General features: G+C 42.1%; 1 protein-coding gene across 3 annotated transcripts in view; it reads right to left on the bottom strand.

The window, feature by feature from the left end:
• Positions 1-17,701, bottom strand: part of MYBPC1 (myosin binding protein C1) — a gene marked incomplete at its 3' end in the record, with an annotated part of 97,663 nt that overhangs the window by 54,317 nt on the left and 25,645 nt on the right. For 2 of the 3 annotated variants that reach the window (XM_080660722.1, XM_080660724.1), the window contains exons 4-7: positions 8,811-8,849; positions 6,162-6,272; positions 1,140-1,288; positions 693-810 (exon numbers count right to left, since the gene is read on the bottom strand). In XM_080660722.1, coding sequence (XP_080516848.1) covers positions 693-810; positions 1,140-1,288; positions 6,162-6,272; positions 8,811-8,849 — 417 coding nt within the window. The remainder of the gene's footprint in view (positions 1-692; positions 811-1,139; positions 1,289-6,161; positions 6,273-8,810; positions 8,850-17,701) is intronic. The other variant, XM_080660723.1, reaches the window with a different exon arrangement.

Raw genomic sequence — 17,701 nt, 5'->3', positions numbered from 1 at the left:
GAGCTCAAGACATTACTCCAGATATGGATCAGCATGCTGCAGAGTGGGGTGTCATTTTCTAAACCTAGATTCTAATGGCCTAGTTTTAGATTATGCCAGCTTTGTCTTTTGTAGCGACATCACACTTTGGAATCATCTTAAGTTTATGATCTTTACTGCCAAGTCAACTTTCCCTTTGTGTACTCAGAGAAGTGGTTCCCACCCCCAAACTACCTGTACACCTTTACATTTATCCCTATTAAATCCGCTCTGGGCGGTACACAGAACATATAAATGAAGAACTTCCATATCTCATCTCTGTCCTTATAAGAGAAATCCTCCCTTCCACCTGGGTATCCTAATATCCTTGTGCCATATTAACTTATCCCCAAACCTGAGTGGGAATAAATGGACCCAATGAAACATGTACATTCAGTACAGACTCAGCCATTATTTGCGAGATTGAAGGGCTATAGATAGCATGAACAAGAGATACTCAGCAATAATATCCTCAACTTCCCCTTATAAAATTACCTCATAACAATTTAATTCACAGGCTTGCTGAGACCATCACAACAATAAACACACACTGTTTTAAAGGAAACTTTATTTTCAAAATATCATAGTATTAAACGGCCTTCTTCTTCATCCCCTCATGCCCCATCAAAAAAAAAAAAAAAATCAAATTTATCCAGACAAGAAGGCTCTCTTACCACGCACTTCAAGATCGAATGAACAGCTGTCAAACTTATCCTTATAGCTGACCTCACATCTGTAGTTTCCTGCATAGTTCTCTTTGGCCTTGATGATCTGCATCTCGAATGTGTATATCTGCAATGAAATGCATCCGACACATGTCAGGCCTACCTGGCAGAGAGATGCCATCACATTTCAGTTTTCCCCCCAACCCTTTAGCACTGTCTTAAAGGCACATCTGAATCTGTGGATTCTACAATGATGCTGTCAATAGAGGAGGGGTCCTGTGCTCCGCAGCCTTTGGGCACAGCAGGGCAAGCATGCTAAGGGTAGACACTAGGAACACTAACTCCAGAGAATTTTCTGGGACTGAAATCTCTCAAAGCTGAACATAAAAATGACCTTTTACCCACCCCGAAGGAATGAGCTAGCCAGGCCCCTATGCCAGGAGTTCAGGGCCATACCCGAGTGTGCCTTTCGAAGGTTTCCTTCAGCTGGAGATGCTTCCCAGCTTTGCTGGCCAGGTCCATCCATTTCCCTTTAAACCATTTGACAGTGGGTTTTCTAAGAAGATCTTCAGCCTTGACCTTGGCTATAAAGGTGATATTTTCACCTAGAAAAAGCACAAGTGATTCAGACTGGTTTAAAAATTGTCATTTGGCCCAGCCAGTGTGGCTCTCAGTTGATTGAACATCGTCCTGTGCACCAGGAGGTCACCAGTTCCATTCCCCATCAGGACACATGCCTGAGTTTGGGGCTCGATCCCCAGTGGGGCTCATGCAGAAGGCAGCCAATTGATGTTTCCCTCTCTCTTTCCCTCCCCTTCCTCTCTCTGAAATCAATAAAAACTGTCATTTTAAAATGACATTTTAAAAAACTGTCGTTTGTTTTGCTCTCAACTGGAAGGAGTTATATGGGACTGCATTGCATACACTATGATGAGATGGGTGCCCCTAGAATTGTGCAATGAAATGGCCCTGATTATTTTACAAGCACCCTAGAAGGTCTTTAGATTCTCCAATTTGTTCTGTGTTTGAGATTTATGGAACAAAAAAGGAGTAATGGGTTAATTAGTAGAAATAACTTTGTTGGGGGGGGGTGTTGATATTCTATATATGAAATAAAATGGTGAAAAATTCACAAATGTATGTATACAAATCTATATATACTAGAGGCCCAATGCACAAAATTTGTGCACCGGGCGGAGGGTGGGGGTGTCCCTCAGCCCGGCCTGCACCCTCTTGCAATCCTGGAACCCTTGGAGGATGTCCAGCAGTTGGACATCCCTCTTGTGATCCGGGACCACTGGCTCCTAACCACTCACCTTCCTGCCTGCCTGGTCGCCCCTAATCACTCCGCCTGCCTGCCTCATCGCCCCTAACCACTTGCCTGCCTGCCTCATTGCCCTTAACCACTCTTCCTGCCTGCCTCATTGCCCCTAACTGTTCACCTGCCTGCCTGATTGCCCTAACCACTTGCCTGCCTGTCTGATCGCCCCTAACCACTCACCTGCCTGATCACCCCTAATTGCTCACCTGCCTGATTTCCCTAACCACTCTTCCTGCCTGCCTCATCGCCCCTAACCACTCGACTGCCTGATCGCCCCTAACTGCTCGCCTGCCTACCTGATCGCCCTTAACTGACTCTGCCTCGGCCCCCGCCACCGCGGCTTTGTCTGGAATGTCATCCGGAATGTTGTCTGGCTGTCCAATCTAATTAGCATATTATGCTTTTACTAAAGGCCCGGTGCACAAAATTTGTGCATGGGGTGTGTGTGTCCCTCAGCCCAGCCTGCACCCTTTCCAATCTGGGACCCCTCGAGGGATATCCAACTGCCCGTTTAGGCCCGATCCCGGTAGGATAGGGCCTAAACGGGCAGTCGGACATCCCTCTCACAATCCAGGACTGCTGGCTCCCAACTGCTCACCTGCCTGCCTTCCTGATTGCCCCTAACTGCTTCTGCCTGCCAGCCTGATCACCCCCTAACCACTCCCCTGCCATCCTGATTGATGCCTAACTGCTCCCCTGCCAGCTCAATTGCCCCTAACTGCCCTCCCCTGCTGGCCTGGTCCCCCCCCCCCAAATGCCCTCCCCTTAGGCCTGGTCCTCCCCAACTGCCCTCCCCTGCCAACCCGGTCACCCCTAACTGCTCTCCCCTGCCAGCCTCATCTCCCCTAACTGCTCTCCCCTGCAGGCCTGGGTCCCCCACAACTGCCCTTCCCTGCAGGCCCGGTTGCCCCAAGTTCCCTCCCCTGCAGCCTGGTCACCCCCAACATCCCTCTCCTGCAGGCCTGGTCTTCCCCAGCTGCTCTCCCCTGCAGGCTTGGGTCCTCCCCAACTGCCCTTCCCTGCAGGCTCGGTTGCCCCCAACTTCCCTCCTCTGCCAGCCTGGTCACCCCTAATTGCCCTTCCCTGCAGGCTTGATCGCCCCCAACTGCCCTCCCTTGCAGGCCTGCTCCCCCCCCAACTGCCCTCCCCTGTAGGCCTAGTCCCCCCCAACTGCCCTCCCCTGCTGACCCGGTCACCCCTAACTGCCCTCCCCTGCCAGCCTCATCTCCCCTAACTGCTCTCCCCTGCAGGCCTGGGTCCCCCCCAACTGCCCTTCCCTGCAGGCCCAGTTGCCCCAACTTCCCTCCCCTGCAGCCTGGTCACCCCCAACTTCCCTCTCCTGCAGGCCTGGTCCCCCCCAACTGCCCTCCCCTGTAGGCCTGGTTCCCCCCAACTGCTCTCCCCTGCAGGTCTGGTCACCCCTAACTGCCCTCCCCTGCAGGACTGCCCCCGCCCCAATTGCCCTCCCCTGCAGGCCTGGTTGATCCCAACTGTCCTCCCCTGCTGGCCTGATCACCCACAACTGCCCTCCCTTGCAGGCCTGATCCCTCCCAACTGCCCTCCCCTGCTGGCCATCTTGTGGCAGCCATCTTGTGTCCACATGGGGGCAGCCATCTTGTGTGTTGGAGTGGCAGTCAATTTGCATATTACTCTTTTATTAGATAGGATTATTATAGATAGTGTATAAATTTTTTCAAATATTTTTTATTAAGCAAGTGATGGGAAGTCTGGAATTATGAGAATATGATTATATGAAACTGATCTTTTTAAAATAAACTTGCCTATCTGTTTGAATTGAAAGATTACTGATAAGATCCTAAGTACATGAAAACTCTAGCTCCATGGCCAGACCAGCATTTTGGTATCTTCCAGAAACATGAGGGGTGCTGACATTTCCATTTACATTCAGTGTGCTTCTACATTCCTTACCTGAAAGAATATAGGCAACTATAGGCTCATATGCATACTATTTTGTAAGTACATTTCTATATAATTCCCAGTATATTTCTTATAAAAATTTACTTAGTTAAAAATTCCTGGACCCCAAGTTATTCTCTAACTCACCACCCTGTTTATTTCCTTCATGGTACTAGGTTTTTGTGATTATCTGTTTGTTTAATTTGTTGTTGTCTGCTCTCCCATTAAAACTGCAAGTTGCGCCGAAACCGGTTTGGCTCAGTGGATAGAGCATCAGCCTGCGGACTGAAGGGTCCCAGGTTCGATTCCGGTCAAGGGCATGTACCTGGGTTGCGGGCACATCCCCAGTAGGGGGTGTGCAGGAGGCGGCTGATCGATGTTTCTCTCTCATCGATGTTTCTAACTCTCTATCCCTCTCCCTTACTCTCTGTAAAAAATCAATAAAATATATTTTAAAAAAAACAAAACTGCAAGTTGTGAGTGCTCACATGTTATACTTAGTGTTCAGAACAGTGTTTTAACAGGTGTGCAATCAGTATTTTTGAATGAGTATCTCCAAAGTTGAACCATCTGCTTGACTAGCTTCCTCTGAGATACTATACATTGTGATAGTGTTGTAATCATCTTACAGAATGAGGCATGTTGTAATGACAGCAAACACTGGCTCAAAGATTTAAGATACGTCAGGCATTGTTCAAAGTACTTCACAGGTAGTATTATCCCCACTTGACAAATGAAGAAACCTATTTGTATCCCACCTGGCTCCAGGCACTCAACTTCTACATACTAAAGTGTACTGAAATGTTAACTCACCTTTTCAAGGATTTAATATAGAAATACAATGGGATACTATCCTATATAATGAAGAGCTAATATGCAAATGGTCGTCACACCCTCACACCATCACACTGTAACAGCTCAGACACTCTATACTGGGGAGAGAGGAATGGGGACCAGCCAGGCACAACTGAGCTTGCGAGAGAGGAATGGGGACCAGCCAGGCACAACTGAGCTTGCAAGAGAGGAATGGGGACCAGCCAGGCACAAATGAGCTTGTGAGAGAGGAATGGGGACCAGCCAGGCACAAAGGAGCTTGCGAGAGAGGAATGGGGACCAGCCAGGCACAAATGAGCTTGTGAGAGAGGAATGGGGACCAGCCAGGCACAAATGAGCTTGCGAGAGAGGAATGGGGACCAGTCAGGCTGTGGCCCAGGAGAGGGACAAGCCGCACGCTCCATGGTCCCGGGTGTCAGTGGCTGCACCTGAACCTGCAGCCTAGGAGAGGGACAAGCCGCATGCCCCGCAGTCCAGGGAGCCAGCGGCTGGGACTGTGGCCCGGGAGAGGGACAAGTCGTCTGCCCCGCGGTCCCGGGCACCAGCGGCTGCATCTGCACCTGTGGCTTGGGGGAGGGACAAGCCGCCTGCCCCGTGGTCCCGGGTGCCTGTGGCTGCGGCCTGGGCGAAGCCACCCACCCACGGTCCCCTGTGGCTGTGGCTGGCCTGGGCGAAGCTGACCTGGGTCCTGGGTGCCTGCAGCCAGCCAGAGGAGGGAATCCTGGGTCCTGGGTGCGGGTGAGGCAGAGGTGGTTAGTGGTGATCAGGCCAACTGGGGAGCAGTTAGGGGTGATCAGGCTGGTAGGGGAGAAGTTAGGGGTGATCAGGCAGGCATGCAGAGGTGGTTAGGGGCAATCAGGCAGGCAGAGGTGGTTAGGGGCAATCAGGCAGGCAGGCAGAGGGGTTAGGGGTGATCAGGCAGGTGAGCGGTTAGGAGCCAGCGGTACCGGATTGCTAGGGCATTCGGACATCCCCGAGAGGTCCCAGATTGAACAGGGTGCAGGCTGGGCTGAGGGACCCCCCTCCCATGCATGAATTTTGTGCACCAGGCCTCTAGTTCAGCCATAAAAAGGAAAGGAAGTACTGATTTATGCTACAGAATAGATAGACCCAGACACTAAAGGTCATATATTGTGTGATTCCATTTATATGAAATATCCAGAATAGGAAAATTTATAGAGACAAAGGAGATTAGTGGTTGCCAGAGGCTGAGGGGAGGGAGATTGGGGAGTAACTGCTTAATGGGGGTACAAGGTTTCTGTTTGGGATGACGAAAAGTTTTGGAACTAGAGGTAGTGGTCATACATTGAGTGTACTAATAGCCAACTTTACAATGGTTGATTTTTGTTATGTGAATTTCACCTGCATTTCTTTTTTTTAAAGCAGGATTTATGCTTGGCACTCACCAACTTTCACTGTTCCTGTTTGAGGCTTTTCCACGAACAGGATGGACAGCTGAGAATTGGCGTTCTGCTTGTCTTGATCCTCTGTGGCAGGTGATTCTCCAAGAGACCATTCTAATGAGCAGAAAGGAGGAAAAGGATCATTTCAGGGCCAGGTTCTTCGGAGGTAGACTTACCTGGGTTTGTCGTTCTCATCATCACGGAAGCTTGACTTTGTCTAGTCAACCTGGATAAATGTAACACCACTCTTTCTATCCATCTCCTTGCAGTCATCAGAAGAGAGTGACAGGTTCCCATTCTTACATGGATGTTTCTTCCATGATGGGATAAAGGAACATTTTCTAATTCCTAGAAACTAACACTTTTCAGATAGGGTGTTATTCTTTGTTAGAAGCCATGGTTCTTTTCTTTCCCCATCCTGCCTGACCCCTAACAAATAAATAATGGTGAGAAGTATATTAATGCAGTACTCTCAGTATTTTTTGCAGGTCACCGACTATGAGGCTATACACATATAACAAAAGAGTAGGATGGGTCAGTTTGCAGGTCAACTGGGAAGGGTGAGACAACCAAGTCTGGCCTGATATTTCTAAATGTCTTGCTATTGTATAATTAGATAATTCTATTAGGATCATACAGATGTGACCATAGTTGGACAATTAAGTAACAGATCATGACCTGCAGGTACAGTTTCAAGGATATTAGGAGCATCCTGAAAGGGGGGGAAAGCTCAGAAAAACGGAAAGAAAAAAACTCTTTGAGGCTTTCCCATGAAGAGAGAGAACCTGGAAATGAAGTTTATTTTGCATTTTCTAGTTTGCACTCCAGGTTCTTAGCTTGGATTAATCATCAGTCAACTCCAATGAGGGGGATAGGAGAGAGAATGTATATATTCCCTCTGTTTCTGACAGCTGAATTCAGAGAAGTTCAGTTTCAGCTGCTTAAATAGCTGGAAAAAAATGCTTGTGTTGCCAACTTTACCTGTTAATGCTTCTTGAAGAGAAGAGAATGTAGATTTAGTTATTTTAGTTGTCATGTATCAGTCATGCTCAGTATTTCTATCCACAGAGACCATCATTTTCATAATGAAGTTATGCAATGTAGTCACATGATTACATGATTTTTAATAACAAAGTTGATGTTAAAAATTTATGTTGTGTGTGTCTGTGATATTAATAATAATAGTGATCATTCACATTTAGAACACGAGGCAGAAATTTTACTTTTTTTTTTTTTTTTCATTTCTATACCTACAAATGTTTGGCCCATAAGAAGCCCATAGTAGGATCATAGTAGGCACTCAACACAAATTTGTTGAATGGCCGAAACCGGTTTGGCTCAGTGGATAGAGCGTCGGCCTGCGGACTGAAGGGTCCTGGGTTTGATTCCGGTCAAGGGCATGTACCTTGGTGCGGGCACATTCTCAATGGGAGGTGTGCAGGAGGCAGCTGATTGATGTTTCTCTCTCATCGATGTTTCTAGCTCTTTATCCCTCTCCCTTCCTCTCTGTAAAATATCAATAAAATATATTTTTAAAAAAATTTGTTGAATGAATGAATAAATGAATTGTAGCACAGCTGACAGGATACATCTGTAGGTGTTTTATCAACTATATGTAAAGTTCTATAAAAATGTGAATTATTATCTAACTTCAGCACTCTCCAAGTGTAGATTTTAAAAGTTTCTTAATCTCTCTGTATTTGTCAAATGATAGTTATAATAAAACAAACCAACCTGTGATGTATGTAGGTAGATTCCTACATTTGTGTATATGTATCATGCAAAATTAATTGTTTCTTAATACATTAGTTTTCTTGTAAGAAATGTAATGTAATGAAAGATGGCTATCAGAGCTACAAACTGAATAAAACAAAGATTAGAATAAATGCAGCTTCAAGAAATGAGGTCATTAGTGATTGTTCCAGGCGTCTGCTCACCTGAGTCTTTTCTCTCCAGGGCCCGACTACCCAAACCTGAAAGGAAAGTGTGATCTGGATGATGCAAGAGGAAAGGGGTGCCAATGAAGTGCTGACTGCAACCTCCTTGGATCCCCAAACCCTCTTCTGATAGTAGGGAGAAAAAAACTAGATGTTGGCTTGGATGGAAAATCAGTAGAGCTTCAACTATGAAAGCATCTCTAAAAAGATGTCTTATTTAAAAAACAATGAGCCCTCACCGGTTTGGCTCAGTGGATAGAGCATCGGCCTGTGGACTGAAGTTCAATTCCAGTCAAAGGCAAATGCCCAGGTTGCGGGCTCGATCCCCAGTAGGGGGTGTGCAGCAGGCAGCCAATCAATGATTCTCTCTTATCATTGATGTTTCTATCTCTCTCTCCCTCTCCTTTTTTCTCTAAAACCAATAATAATATTTAAAAAACAAATAGAAGACAAATATTTTTGCCCCTAAAATTTGTATCCAAGATTTATGAGTCTTATTTATTTCACAAAGGAAGACTCTTTTTAAAAATGTCCTCATGTTAAAAATATATATATATATACAAATTTACCATTAAAGCCATTGTTTTTCCTCTTAGCCTTGGCACCACCTGCTCTGTGCCTTGTCTCATCAATGTGCTCTGTCTTTTCTTTTCCTTTACTGAAACTTAATAATAAATTACAAAGTGGGGAATAGGGGGGTTGGGGTCATCCTAACCTGGAGGCAGGACAAAAGATGGGGAGGCTTCCTCTTCATCTGAAACAAGAAATAGGCACACAAAGTCAAGGAGAAAAGGACTTCATCCCAAGTATCCTGAGGAAAGAGAAATCTGAAAAAGAAGAGGAGAAACTACACAAAACACTTTCAACTGATGAGTAAGCCTTAGAAGACTTGGTACCTGAAAGATTAAATTTGAGTGTTTGGGGCAAAAGAGAAAAATAAATAAAAGGGAGTAAGGTAATCCAAATGAAAGTGTAAATTAAAAATTGGAACTCTATGCAAGTGTTTTGTGTGATTGTAGGTTAGGATGTTAAAATTTTTAACCTTGATGAAATCCACAACGGAGGTGATTTTTGAGTTCTCATTTTGTAGCTAACATCAATGACAGGCATAATTCATGTACCACGATCATTAGGACACAGACATCAAAGCATATATGTATTGTTTGAGAACTTGTTCCTCCCACTCTGAAAACCTCATGATTAATTTCCTTTTTCTATAGAAAACAAAGCCAACATTAACTAATATAAATCGATTTGTCACACTTATTAACTTCACCAATAATTATTTTAGAAATTTTGTAAGAACTTTATCAAGATTATATTGGTGTTGATCAATGCTGTATAATTTTAAAAGTATTGCCTAGCTGGCGTGGCTCAGTGGTTGAGCATCGATCTATGAACCAGAAGGTCATGGTTCAATTCCTGGTCAGGGCACATGCCCAGGTTGCGGGCTTGATCCCCATGTGGGACTTGGAGGAGGCAGCTGATCAATGATTCTCTCTCTTCGTTGATGTTTCTCTTTTTCTTCCTTCCTCTCTGAAATCAATAAAAAATAATTTAAAAAAACAAAATAATAAAATAAAATAATATTCAGCAAATGCATGCACATGACTGTTAATTATACCAGGTAAGTGCCTTAAAAGATTCCTTGAGATAAAATATCACATTTCTGTATAATTTATTAGAATATTTACAGCAAATAATATTTACTAGCCTGAAATTTCTTTTCTAAGACTGTCACCCAAAGATATCTATTATTACTTTTTACAAAATAATTAAGGTAATATTCAGAGAACCTTAATGTTATATCTTCAGAACCCACGAGGTGACTTGCTGGATACTGTGAGAATTAGGATCTTCAGAGGAAGCTTTCTGTGGTCAGAGAAGCTTGGAAGATGTTAGGCTAAATGAAGTTTAATGCTTGCATCCTATTGTACTGTGTGTGTGCTTTTGTTAGGGACATCTCAAAGCTGTCAGTGTGCTAATATGCTCCAGCAGTCAGGGTGGAGACAAGAAATGATACAGCAGTTAATATTTCCCAAACTTAGTTCATGTTTGACTCCTTCTGGAATATCCACGAACATTCCACAAAATTGTACATTTGGAAAAGGATAGGCATTTCTGAGCTATCAGCAGAATTCTACAGTTCAGAAGACTTAAATAATTCAAATTTTACATAAAAATGTAATACCTGGTGATTTAAAAATACTTGCCATAAATTTAATTCAATATTAATACTTTATTCTTGTAACTTAAAGACTTTTATTTACTGAACTACATAAAGAATCTTGGGAGAAACCAAGATGGCAGCATAGGTAAACACCTAAACTGCTGCCTCGCACAACAATTTCAAAACTACAACTAAAAGACAAAACGGACATCATCCAGAACCACAGGAAGGCTGGCTGAGTGGAATTTCTACAACTAGAAGGAAAGAGAAAAGCACACTGAGACTTAGAGGAGCTGCAGGAGGCAGAGGTACTGAGATGCACACACTGAGAGGACTGGCAACTGAGTGCGTGGCTGGCTTTCTCAAGCGGGAGGGAGACAAAAGCTCCCGACTATGCTGAACTCCAGTTCCGGGTGAGAATCTGGGGACCCAGACTCATATGGGGTGAAACTGGACTGTCAGGAAAGGAAAAAGCACACTGAAACTCAGAGGAACTGCGGAAGGCAGAGGTACCAAGGCACGCGCGCGGAGTGGGTGGGCAACTGAGCATGCAGCTGGCTTTCTCAAGCAGGAGGAAGACAAAAGCTCCCGACTACACTGAACTCCAGTTCTGAGCGAGACTCTGGGGACCCAGACTCATTCAGGGAGAAACTGGTCTGTCTGGCAGCGGGCAGAACTCGAGGGCAGCTTTCTCTCAGAGGTGCTTGCAGCGATTACCACGGGACACTGAGACACAGGGGCCTATTAGAGCAGGGCTGATGGGAAACCAAGGCTGTCTGCTCCGCCGTGAGACTCTGCCCCATCCAAGCTGAGCACAGAGGCTTTTGCAAGTCCTGTCTCATAAGGGTGTCTCCAGAACAGAAGTTCTCCCAGCGTAGACACAGCTGATCCTCACAGCCAATTGGCCTGGAGGTCAATTCCTCCCAGTGATACCAACAACAATCAAGGCTTAACTACAACAAGACTGTGCACACAGCCCACAAAGGGGTGCACCAAGAGTGTCCACCTCAGGTAACTGGGGAGGCTGAGCCACTGGGCCCTATAGGACACTTAACACACAAAGCCATTCTATCAACTCAGGGAAGCAGCCAAAATGCAGAGACAAAGAAACAGATCACAAATGAAAGAAATGGAGGAAAGCAAACAACTGGATATAGAGTTCAAAACCACAGTTATAAGGTTTTTCAACAATTTTCTAGAAAAGGCTGATAAATTTAGCGAGACTCTCGAAAATATGAAAAAGGACCAACTAGAAATTAAGCATACACTGACTGAAATAAAAAATATTATACAGAGATCTAACAGCAGACTAGAGGATCGCAAGAATCAAGTCAAAAATTTGAAATACAAAGAAGCAAAAAACACTCAACCGGAAAAGAAAAAAGGAAAAAGAATTTAAAAATATGAAGATAGTGTAAGGAGCCTCTGGGACAACTTCAAGTGTACCAATATCCGAATTATGGGGGTGCCAGAAGAAGAGAGAGAGCAAGATACTGAAAATCTATTTGAAGAAATAATGACAGAAAACTTCCCCCACCTGGTGAAAGAAATAGACTTACATGTCCAGGAAGTGCACAGAACCCCCCAAAAAAAGGAATCCAAAGAGGACCACATCAAGACACATCATAATTAAAATGCCAAGAGCAAAAGACAAAGAGAGAATATTAAAAGCAGCAAGAGAAAAACAGTTAGTTACCTACAAGGGAGCACCCATACGACTGACAGCGGATTTCTCAATAGAAACTATGCAGGCCAGACGGGAGTGGCAAGAAATATTCAAAGTGATGAATAGCAAGAACCTACAACCAAGATTACTCTACCCAGCAAAGCTATCATTCAGAATTGAAGGGCAGATAAAGAGCTTCACAGATAAGAAAAAGCTGAAGGAGTTCATCACCACCAAACCAGTATTATATGAAATGCTGAAAGGTATTCTTTAAGAAGAGGAAGAAGAAGAAAAAGGTAAAGATAAAAATTATGAACTACAAAGCTATCAACAAGTGAATCTAAAAATCAAGTGAATAAAAAATCTGATGAACAGAATAAACTGGTGAATATAATAGAATCAGGGGCATAGAAAGGGAGTGGACTGACAATTCTTGGGGGGAAAGGGATGTGGGGGTGCGGGAAGAGACTGGACAAAAATTGTACACCTATGGATGAGGACAGTCGGGGGGAGTGAGGGCAGAGGTGGGGTGGAAACTGGGTGGAGGGGAGCTATGGGGGGAAAAAAGAGGAACAATTGTAATAATCTGAACAATAAAGATTTATTAAATTTAAAAAAAGAATCTTGATTTAAAGTCCTGTAAAAATTACTGAAAAAATAAGTTTTAAAACTCAACCAAGTCCTAGAAAGGAACTTCCTTTATTATATAGAAATTAGAACTATTTTGTGTCAAATGAACATTTTATATAGGTTTTATAGGTATTTGTTTGCTTTATGCACAGGGTATAATGAATCCTTGATTCATTATATTGTAATTGTTTGGAATGCTAAATGATTAAGAAGAATATTCACATACTTTCACAAAACTAAAATGAAGAGATAAACAAAATGTTGATGAATGAGTAGTTTTGATGTCCACTAAATGTTAAGACTATTTGGATGGACATGCACAATTAGTTTAGACTATTAAGACACCACATATTAAACCAAAGCTTCAGAGTGTCATGGAATGATCATTCTAGATGATCCAACATTATTTCCAAACAGCAATTCCTGCTCAATTGACAATTTTTGATTTCTTATACATACATTTCCAAATTTACTTAAGTGCTAGAAAATGTAATAGACAAGTTGACTGTTTCCCTTCTTTGAAAAGTAGCTTTGATCCAGCCAGGGTGGCTCAGTAGTTGAGCGTTGACTTATGAACCATGATGTCACAGTTCAATTTCCAGTCAGGGTACATGCCCGGGTTGCAGCTTAATCCCCAGTAGGGGGTGTGCAGGAGGCAGCAGATTGGTGATTCTCTCTCATCATTGATGTTTCTATCTCCCTCTCCTTTCCTCTCTGAAATCAATTTAAAAATATAAATAAATAAATACATACATACATACATAAAAGTAACTTTGGTCCTGACATTTCTTTAGATTAGGAAACGTAGTTAAGATGTAGGGATCCAGACCTGAAATTCTTGAAAAGTTGCCTGTTTAAATCTGGTTGAATTGGATGAAAATGAAAGGTTTCGTTTTTCTTTACCATGGAAAAACAGGTTCTACTGCTAGAAGGGATATTGAATATCCAAATCTTTTGAGTTGTGCCTAATTCAACAACACACATGGGAAAGGTATGGCATCACACAAAGAACATTTTCAAAGAAAACAAAGCAAACAATATATATACAATGTAAGTCACAATTTCTCTTTTTTTCTATTTAAAACGTGGCTACAATGATGATGAATACATACACATCTGTTTTTGACTCTTTAGGATACAGCATACATGAAGACATGGACCTAGAGCAGCTGTGCTAGCTCCCCTAGCTACATTGAAGGGAAATTCACCAAAGCAGAATTTTATTTGCCTTCAAGTCATGGGAAAAAAGCATTTGTAAAACCGTAAAAAATGATTCTTTAAGCAACTGAAATTCCCAAAGAAGAATGTCTGGAAAGGAGAGAAAGAATTTAGTCTCATATTACATGGGACTTTTTGGAGGATACACATGAAATTTGAAATTTGAGGGAGAGACTTCCACTGATAATAGGATATTTACATTCTTATAATTCTCCACACTCCCTTAAGCATAAAATAACTTCTACCTATGGTTGATTTCAATTGCCTTTTTACATTAATTTTTTATGTAAAACAAACTTGAGATTATTGTTGAGATTTTAGAATAAAGACCAAAAAGCCTATAAAATTAAAATACATGTGAAATCTATGTTTGGCTCAGTGGATAGAGCATCAGTCTGCAGACTGAAGGGTCCCGGGTTCAAATCTGGTCAAGGGCATATGCCTGAATTTCGGGCTTGATCCCCAGTGGGGGGCATGTAGGAGGCAGCTGATCAATGATTCTCTATCATCATTGATGTTTCTATCTCTCCCTCTCCCCCTCCCTTCCTTTCTGAAATCAATAAAAGTATATTTTTTAAAATATCCAAAAAAATAAAATACATGTGACTATAAACAAGCCTCAGGTAAACATATGATTTGATTTAGACAGATTTATGAATTCCTCAAGCAGGGTAATCAGTTTTAGTAATTATTAACATACCAAAAATAAAAATAGCAACAACAACCACCACATATGGAAGACAATAACACCAATGGCTAACACTAACTCATCATGTGTTAAGGCATTTGTTAAATTATTGTGTTTTCTTAATGAGAAGATACATGCCTTCACATTTTGATGCTTCTGAAATCAAGATTTATCTTATAATAAACATGTCTAATAAGAAGTTTTTTCTTCCCCAAATCTATTAAATTGATATTGCATCTTATAATGGTTTTGTCTTAGAATCAAAAAGTATGGTGATATTGCCCAGCTGGTGTGGCTCAGCGGTTGAGCATCAATCCATGAATCAAGAGGTCACCAGTTCGATTCTCAGTCAGGGCATGTGCCTGGGTTGCAGGCTCAATCCCCAGTAGGGGGTGTGCAGGAGGCAGCTGATCAATGTTTCTCTCTATCCTTCTCCTTCCTCTCTCTAAAAAATATATATATATTTAAAAGAAAACCATGGTGATATTAATTTTTAACAAACTTCTTCACAAAGAAATATGTAGTTAGAAGACACAGATAAAGCACAGAGACATTTTAGTAGATGGTTGTCTGATACCTAAAGGTAAAATTCCACAAAAATATTTTAGCATGCTAGTAAGAAGCATGAAGATAGTGTTATTGCAGATGTCAAGAGACCTAAATGAAGAAAAAATATAATCATTTTTTAAATTAAAAGAATCATATTATTTAGGAGAAATTTTCTGGAACTTCTGTTGATTCATTTCCTCCTCTGCCAATCACACTCATTCCCAAAGAAAGAGGCTTCAACTCAAGTTATGTGAGCTCTTTAATATGCACAGAATTCATTTACGATAGTTTATGTGGTAAAGTTATTTTTAATGACTGGGAAAAGAAAGATTTTACTTTTCTTGCCATGATTATCAAAAGGCAGTAACTATCCCAATTGGGCTTACCAAACAATATACAGACTATACATTAATAAGATGCAAAAACTAAAATTAAAAAACATATATCAGAACTTAGGCATTAAAATGAGTACTCATTGTCAACGTAATCTCTGATTCTAATGCTGCTGGCACATTTGCAACCACCTACAGGGCCAACCAGTTTTGACACTTGCCACAGGGCCCATTGTTGAGGCACAGAAGAGAGTCAGTCTCATTACCTTATGTTCATGGATTCCATGTTGGTTGACCATAAAAAAGTATAATCCCATTTAAACACCTACATTCTTCTTTACACATGGCTCTCCATGACAATTGTCTGCTTTCAAAGCTGAAATGCACTGAATTCTGTCGATGGTCATTCTCTCCTCTAACGCTCCCAAAGTCAGCTCCAAGAGGGCAGGACCCAGCCCTAGACTCTGGCCTGATACGTAGCTGCCTCTGAACACTAGCTGAATAAATGAACGTCAGAATAAAAGGCAGTTCTCTGGACCACTGATGGTGTAAAAAAAGAATATGTACTTTATCTTTTTTTTTTTTTTGCCACCTGTCATATTCTTTCAGAATACATGGAAGAATTCTAAGTCACGGTAGCTTTATTTTTATAAGGACAATGTCTCCCAGTGATTTAAAGGGATTTGCACATGTAAATTCTTGTTTTGCTGTTTAGTTAAACACATTTTTTTTTCAAATTGCCATCTCTACTGTTTCAATTCCAGGACAAATGGACAGTATTAAGGAACAGGATAGCTGGATGGACAAGTCCAGAGGCAAACAAGCAAATCAACAAATAGTAAAACCCGTTCTGGGAAATCAGCTGTTTCCCAGACGGAGACTCTTAGTAAACACAAAAAGTTGGCACATCTACTCACAAGCATTACTTGTAAGATTGATATCAGAACCAGACAATATTCTGCGGCTACATAAAAAGGTTCAGAACATTTCCGGGTTGTTGCATAAATATCTGGGAATATTAAGGCTGTGTTGGTATGAATGACATTCTTAACAGTGACAGTCTTGGAGCTATCAACTGAATATATTTCAACTACTTGGATAGGGGACCAATTAAGTGTGGAAATGTACTAATATCCAGGCATGACCATTTTCAATAGCTTTAAGTGAGTTGGTTGTACATCATCTATCTGTTCTGAGGACTATCTGTTCTGAGCACTCAATGCACAGCGTCATTGTCTCATTCTGAACCTCATTATTAAAAGTATGCATGGGGTGTTCATCATCCTGCCTAGCCAATAGAAATAAAAATCTATCTAGATTACCATTGTCTGTGGGATCAGCAGCTAAGCCAACATGAACATTCAAATGTTCATTCCTTCAACAGGTACTTATTAGGAGATTGCCTTGTGTGACTCTCTGGCAAAAACTAGTAAAAATGAGATGAGGGGCCCAAAGAGGTGGTAAGACATGGTGCCTGACTGTCAAGAAGCTTACACCTGTGAGGGAAATAAATGAACCATTAATATGTGATGAAGTGGAGAAAAGAGTGATTGAACAACAGAGGCGATAGGTCCAAGAGAAGGAGGAAGGAGGAAGGGAGATGGAAGTCAGGGGAAAGCTATATAAAGGAGTAAACGCAAGCTGAAGGGTTAAATCAATTAGATGGACTGAGGCTTGGGGAGGGTGAAGGGCAGGGAAGGACATTCTAGTCAATGCTGCAGAAAAGGTCTATTGCACTTGTCAATCTTGCTTATGCTCATGCACATCTTCTTTCTCAACCACAGCCATACAGACAGCAATGTTTATTGTGTCTATTCTTTTCTTAAGTATTTTTCTTTGAAATTTTCCTGTCCTTGATGAAAGTGGGTAATAGTTGAAAGATTTATATATTTAGAAATGACTTCTATTTACCTACCTTCTTTATTTAGGGATGTCACCTTCTATCCTAAATTGATTTTCTTCCTAGGCATGTAGAGAAAATAGATACATGGCAGTTTATGTATTTGGGCATGTGATTGTATGTGGCCATGGCCTTGCTTAACTTCTGCAAATGTCAGGAAAAAAAGGCTACTAATTTCAGGAGTCCCTCCCTAGTCATCTGGTCTGGCTCTTTCATCAAACTGCGTTCTCCAGAAAGAAGAGTTTTGTTGATTGGTCGACTGCTTGGTTGGTTGGTTGACTGTAATATACAGAAAGTCATTTTCTCATTTAAACACACAAATATAATTGGATGACCTTTCACATTAAGGGTCAAGCACAGGCTTTGTTTAAACGTTGACAGCTTGCCCTCTGGGATTATATCATCTGCTCTGTTGGTTGAGCCTTACAACCTGGCCCAAACATCTTTCCAAAT

Source organism: Plecotus auritus, assembly GCF_963455305.1.
Source record: "Plecotus auritus genome assembly, chromosome: 3".
Lineage (NCBI taxonomy): Eukaryota > Metazoa > Chordata > Mammalia > Chiroptera > Vespertilionidae > Plecotus > Plecotus auritus.
This window is presented reverse-complemented; position numbering and strand designations above follow the sequence as displayed.